At 36.4% G+C, this 7387-nt stretch overlaps 1 protein-coding gene across 1 annotated transcript in view; it reads left to right on the forward strand.

Moving 5' to 3' along the window:
• Window positions 1-7387, forward strand: part of RBBP8 (retinoblastoma binding protein 8) — a 65305-nt gene that overhangs the window by 57169 nt on the left and 749 nt on the right. The window contains 4 exon segments of the mRNA XM_010828916.1: window positions 1113-1182; window positions 3098-3194; window positions 5914-6055; window positions 7339-7361. Of these exon segments, the coding sequence (XP_010827218.1) occupies window positions 1113-1182; window positions 3098-3194; window positions 5914-6055; window positions 7339-7361 (332 nt within the window).

The raw sequence follows: 7387 nt of genomic DNA on the forward strand, positions 1-7387 counted from the left end.
AAATAGATGTTTTTCTGGAACTCTCATGCTTTTTCCATGATCCAGCGGATGTTGACAATTTGATCTCTGGTTCCTCTGCCTTTTCTAAAACCAGCTTGAACATCTGGAAGTTCACAGTTCACGTATTGCTGAAGCCTGGCTTGGAGAATTTTGAGCATTACTTTGCTAGTGTGTGAGATGAGTGCAATTGTGCGGTAGTTTAAGCATTCTTTGGCATTGCCTTTCTTTGGGATTGGAATGAAAACTGACCTTTTCCAGTCTTGTGGCCACTGCTGAGTTTTCCAAATTTGCTGGCATATTGAGTGCAGCACTTTTCACAGCATCATCTTTCAGGATTTGAAATAGCTCACCTGGAATTCCATCACCTCCACTAGCTTTGTTCGTAGTGATGCTTTCTAAGGCCCACTTGACTTCACATTCCAGGATGTCTGGCTCTAGGTGAGTGATCACACCGTCGTGATTATCTTGGTCGTGAAGATCTTTTCTGTGCAGTTTTCTGTGTATTCCTGCCACCTGTTTCCCTCATGCAGTGTAAATTCCATGAGGACGGCAGACCTGGCCTCCCTGTTCTACATTGGCACAATGCTCAGTAAATTTTCATAATTTGAACAGATGATAGCAATTAGCTATTTGAGTCTAGACAACTTGAAATTCAGGTCCCTGGGCTTTCATTCTTATTCTGTCACCAGTTTTCTAATAAAATTTTAAAATCATTTTATTTCCTATTTATCAACTACCTTAAAGTCACATTATAAAAATCAACAGTACTAATAAGTGTACAGATTAAAACCTATCTTGTTATTGTCATTTGGAGCCAAATGATAATAGGCATCTGAGTAGTTCTTTTAAAGTCTAAAATACTTTTATGGTTATGATTTTCATCCCTTCAGTAATTCTGAGGTGAGATAATCAGCACTCTCCTTATTAGGCAGATGAAAAAGAAAGGAAAGAATTCATTACAGAGAATTTAAACTAATTGCCTAGGGCCTAGAGTCTGAAATCCAATAAAAACAGATGTTTTGGCATATGTCTTTTCTCCCCCCCGCAAAAAAACCAAATTACTTTTCAGTAAGTTCTACATTAAGTTTGTGGTATGCTTGTTTTGTTTACAGCTCCTGGTGATAAACAAGATAAAGTCAAACAGAAAGCATTTGTGGAGCCATATTTTAAAGGTGATGAAAGGTATGTTGGCCTTGGTTAATACCAGCAATATGATTGGAAGTACAAAAGAACTATCTTTGTCAGAACATCTCTGAACTGTGAAAATTGCTACTTTGGTTAAAATAGAATGCATATTATTTACCTTCCGACCATAACAAAAATGGAACTCAGGTATAAAAAATGACAAATTTTTAAAATAAGGAAGTCTTTTTTTACCATTACATTCTTTTTTGAATGGTGGTGACAGTTATTTTTTCTGCTCTATTATAACATACTTTATTCTTACCCTATTTTATTGTGAACTTTATTTGAACTTCAGGAATTTGTTGAATACTGTAACTTGGGCTTCCCTGGTGGTGACTCAGCTAGTAAAGAATCCTCCTGCAATGTGGGAAACGATTCCTGGGTTCGATTCCTGGTTGGGAAGATCCCCTGGAGAAGGGAATGTCTACCCACTCCAGAATTCTGGCCTGGAGAATTCCATGGACTGTATAGTCCATGGGGTCGCAAAGAGTCGGACACGACTAAGTGACTTTCACTCACTAACTGGGTGGCAGACCTTAGGTTTGTGCTTCAGAGTTATTTTAGGAGAATTTTTAAATCTTAAAAAAAATTTAAACAGAAACAGATGAGATTCTGAGCAAAGGACATGACTAAATTCTGTATAAACTTAAGAGTCCATAAACTTTTTGAAAGAAAATATAGTTGTAGCAATATTGTTTTATCACTTCTTTCTCAGTCTTCCTTTTTAAGTTCACTGTTGATCCATAATTGAGAGTTGTTGGATTTAAGCACAGTAAGGACCTAGAATCTTACACGTTTTGAAATAGAGCACTTAAAGCTTTCCTTTGAAGAACAGCACTGCCAACTATCAAAATACCTTAAAAGAGTAGATGTGATACCCACAAGTCATTTTAAAATATCTGTTTTTTTGACTCAGACTGATTAAATTCACTGGGGTTATTTCTATTATAAACAAATTATGATGTTACATAAGTCTTCGCTTACTTATAAGTTTGGAGTTTTCTATATTGGGCTTCTTAAAGCAGGATACAAGTATATTAATAAAGATTCCTGATTGCTTTTTCTGATCAAAGTACCGCATACCCATTAATCCATAATACCTCAGTAGCTTTGACCCTTCCTGGGTTTCCAGTGGTTCACGGTAGGATCTGATCCATTTAAAGTGGAAGTGTTAGTCACTCAGTCCAACTCTCTGCAACTCCATGGACTGTAGCCCACCAGGCTCCTCTGCCCATGGAATTCTCCATGGCAATAATACTGGAGTGGGTAGCCATTCCCTTCTCTGGGGCATCTTTCAGACCCAGGGATCAAACCCAGGTCCCCTGTACTGCAGGCAGATTTTACCATCTGAGCCACCCAAGCACAAATGATAGTTGTGCCTAACGTTTTGAAGAATTTAAGGTGGACAGAAGCAACAAAAGAAAGTGTTAGAGAAAATAGCAAATTACATGCAGACAAATGAATCTGTTCTTTGGGGAGAAGCAGGTTAGCCCTGATACCTGGTTTCATAGTACTAGAAACTGAGTTACCAGAGGCAGTGGTCTCTCTCAGTTATGTTACTGAATACCAGTTACCGAGTTTAATAATACAGCATTCCTTTTTAATTAGGTTGTTTTATATTTTACCACACAACCTAATAACTAATTTCAGCCAGCCAGAGGCAAAAATAGGAAGTAATAGTTATCTTTTTCAGTTAGAAAAAAGTATCTGTAAAAATACCTGATATGTAGTAGGCACTTAATATTTTAGTGAAGAGAGAATGAAGAAATGCTTTTGTCTCTCACATACTGAGGAAGCATTTCAAATAAAATGAATGAATGGGGATTATTTTTCCTTTGGATGCTCACGTTTGCTAATTTAAAATGTAAGCCAAAGGTCTCTATAGTAACAGATAAATTTATTTTTTCCCCAGAGAGACTGAATTACAAAATTTTCCTCATATTGAGGTGGTTCGGAAAAAAGAAGAGAGAAGAAAATTGCTTGGACACACATGTAAGGAGTGTGAAATTGTAAGTACAAATGTAAACTCTGTCATATGGGGTTTCTTTGAAGTTATGACTTCATGTGCATGATTTTAAAATCATAGATATAAACCATATTTGTATCTAGAAACAAGCTTGAGCCAAGAATAACAGAGTAAGTACATAGAGTATACAGACTGGCTGGGACCTGAGAGAGAAATGGAGAGAAAAGCCTCCATTTCTCTTAGAGTCTCTGTAAGCGAATGAGGGGCCTCAGTACTGGTTCTTACTTCCAGCTTAAGACATTTACGCTGTTTGTTTTTTCTCTACTTATTTGTATTTCTTTTAATTTTTTCCCCTCATGTTATATTATAGTGGAGACTTTAATACATATACTATTGGGGAAATTTTCGATATTTCAGTCAGAAACTTTGCTGTAATATTTTTTACTTAAACACCAGCACTCTCAGGAAATGAGGTATACTCATAATTGTTTTTCTAAATAACCAGTACAACCATAAGCTCTTTTTTTTCTTCTCTAAACATTTTCCTTTCTAAAAATACAATGAACAGATTCCACTCCATCCTTAGAACCCACCTGCATTTCCCTTGTTTACTTTGGGTGTCTTGGACTAGATGTGTATCTTGAAGTAGATTGTACTAATTGTCCTGTTACTGAAGAGTCCTAGGCAGGTTCTGTGTTTTTCCGAAACTTGCAGTTTTTGTTTCTTCTTTTTGTTTCTTCCCTTGCTGTCCTTTAGCTGTTGGATACTTGTTTCCAGCAATGTATTTATTTCCCCCTTAAATTTTATTTTTAAAAACTATAGCTAGAAAATCTCATGCACAGAGGAGCCTGGTGGGCTGCAGTCCGTAGGGTCACACAGAGTCGCGCGTGACTGAAGTGACTTTGTCTGCGTGCACACACACACACACACATACACACAAGCACATTAAAGTTATGTGTGAATAGGTTACAGTGCAGGTAAGCATTTGGTGAGACAAATGCTCTCATAAACTCAAGTGAGAGTGTAAATTGAGATCACTAATTTGGAAAGCAGTTTAGAGATAACAAACAAATGTATCGTATCATGAGTTTTCATAATACAAATTGAATATATCATGATTTCTTACTAAGGAATGTGATCTATACTAACTGAACCTCCAGTTTTTATAACTAGAACTAAAATTACCAATTAGAAAAGATTCTTTCACTGGAAACTCTTACTTTCCTTCTCAGAAATCATTTTTTTTTTTTGTGCTGTTATCCAGTGTCTGAAAACATTGTTTCATGCGTTTTATTCTTTTTTTTTTTTTAGTTTTTTAATATAGAGGGTAAATCTGTTCCCTGTTATTCCTTCATGACCAGGAGTCAAAGTGCCAGCCACATGTATCTAAATACTGTCTGTCTGCTTACAGTTCTGAAATATTTCCTATTTCATATTCCATGTGAAATATTCAGTGAACATGCAATACACATGTGGCTGTGTAATAGTCACCTCAAATTTCACATCATAAAGCGAGCATACACTTTCTACCTCCAGTTCTCAGACCTTACCTCTGAGCCTTCTATATGTCCATTCTCCTAGTTGTTTAAACCAGAGATCTTTTAGGTATCTTCTTTCATCTGTCATATCTCAGTAATGGATCTATCAGCAAATCCTATTGATTGTCTGTTCAACACAGCAATAAATGGTCTCTTCTTCCAAATGATCTTCTCAGAATAAAAGTTAAATCACGTCAGTCTTCTGCCCAGAATCCTTAAATGTCATCTCCTCTAAGAAATGAAATCAAAGCCCTTATCAAGGACAACAAGCTCACACCCCATGTCCTCTCTGACTTCATCTTCTGGCGCTCTCCCACCTGCTCGCTGTGTTACAGCCACCCTCGCCTACTGTTGTTTCGTCTGTGTGAAAGAGAAATATGTTAAAAACCCTCACTTAAAAAAAAATTCTGATCCTAGTCTGCCACTTGCAATAGGTGATATCTTTGATAAAATATCACTTGGATTTTCAGTTCCTCAAGTGTAAAACAGAATTAGCTGGATTGTGTGATCCAGTCATCTGTGTTTTATCAAACTTTACACCATTGCTTTGTTTTCTTTGGATCTAGAGCTTGAAGACCTGTATAGTTTTCACATAGAAGGTTTATCTTTCTTTGCACGAAGTTTAGGTTCTTTTTGGTCACAGTTGCAAAAAATAATATGCCTTTGATCCTAATTGATAGATGTAGTTTAAAAGAGCAAAGTCATGAAGCCTACAACCTTCAAAGCTTAACTTTTATTTTAAAAAATAGTGAAAGGAAAATCACTTCAAAACATACGCTATATCCAAATAACAGTTGAGAAATGTGCTGTTCAGAGCACAGGCCTTGGCTTTTTTGTTACTGGTCTGAGAAAAATTAATAGTTTGTATGTATGTAATAGTTTGTATGTAGCTATACCACTGAGCACACTGACTGTAAAGTTCAGCTGGCTTTTTTTTTTTAGTTGTAGTACTATTGATGAAGGATACAGTATGTTGCCTTACACTGTGATACAAGCCCTCTTCTTTGTGGAGCAAACATTTCACAGACCACTAATTATTATCAGTAATTTATAGGTAGTAATTTACTGGTAAGTGGTATAACTTACTAATATTATCCATAGGAATTCATTTTCCTTAGCATGCTGAATACTTTAGTAGTTTTTTTAGCTTCTGGTTTTTAATCAGTAAGCATAACACTCCATTTATTATTCCTCAGTGGAAAACCTAACCAGTTTTATTACCAGTATTATGCAGATTTTCCAGCAGAAGAAAGAGAAAAGAAGTTGGCTTCCTGCTCAAGACACCGATTTCGCTACATTCCACCCAACACACCAGAGAATTTCTGGGAAGTTGGTTTTCCTTCTACTCAGACTTGTATGGAAAGAGGTGAGAGTATAGCTTATGACATTTTGGAACTTTTAAAAAAAATACTGTGTATAATATATATACCCAAGTCTAAACATTAAACTTTTTCTTCATGGTTCTCTACCTTCTGCTATAAGTTGAGAGCCAGTTTTGTGGCACAAATACAGTTTCCTAAAGATAAAAGGCTTACGTTTAACTCTTCAAATAACTTCATTGGAATCATTGTTTACAAGCATGTTAATGAACTGTGTATGTGTTACCCTGCTTTTTTTAGTCATTCAAATTTAAGAAAGTAATTTCTCTTCTGTCTAGTCATCAAAATGACTTTTAATAAAGTAACTTTACAAAAGTTGCCAAAGTTACATTGTTGAAAAGCATCTTTTTTTTTTAAGAGGCTGCTGTGAATTTGGATGTTAAAACTTCACTTATCAAGAATGCTAGTTATTTATAAACCATATTTGAGTAAAAAAGACTTTTGTTTGGGAAACTGTTAACATGCAACTCACTCCTTCAAATACAGCACTTACATTTAATAGAATCGAAGAACATATGCAGCTTTAAAGCTCCAGGTTTCTTAGCCGTAAGAAGCTTTTCCAAAAGATGCAAAGTCTATTACAGCTGTTACCATACTTGCACTTTCCCTTTTAGCAGGTCCTCTTCGACGTGATGTCTCTGCTTGCTCATCAGATAGAATTAGTCTGGATAGAGCCTGTGTTTGAGAACCTATCAGGGTATGGCAGACACAGTCCTCCCTGAAAACTACATCATGGAGGAGACACCCTTAGGAGAATCAAATAGTCTGAAGAGTATAGGAACCATGTCATCGCATCTAATAGCTACTGGAAAAAAGTCTTCTTGAAAAGCACCTAAATTTATCCTAATATTTAACACTTGTCCCCATTTGCACCCAATGGGAGGTAGAATAGGAAAGTGCCGAACAGCCCCAGTTCTGGAGTCAGATGTTGGCAGAGTCCCCACTCACTTGCTTCCCAGCTCTAGGAACTTGAGCGAGTTATCGGACTTCCCTGGGTCTCCATAAGCTCAGCTGTGAAATACGCGTAGTGGAAGCTACTGCAGAGGACTATGAGTTATCCCAGACAGTGTTGTATACAGCACACTTGATAAATGTCTGCTGTTATTTTTAGTACAAATGAGAAAGCTGATGCTAAGTCATTCATCATCACAAGCGGCTAATAGAAAAATCATGTGAACTTAAAAGGCATGACATGAGACAGATGTTGACTGGATATATGCTAAAATATGTATGTTGCAAATATAGTCTAAATTTGTGATTTATTTTTAAGGTTACATTAAAGAAGACCTTGATCCTTGTCCTCGTCCAAAAAGACGGCA

Source organism: Bison bison, unplaced genomic scaffold (genome assembly GCF_000754665.1).
Source record: "Bison bison bison isolate TAMUID 2011002044 unplaced genomic scaffold, Bison_UMD1.0 scf7180017864498, whole genome shotgun sequence".
In the NCBI taxonomy this organism is placed as follows: Eukaryota; Metazoa; Chordata; class Mammalia; order Artiodactyla; family Bovidae; genus Bison; species Bison bison.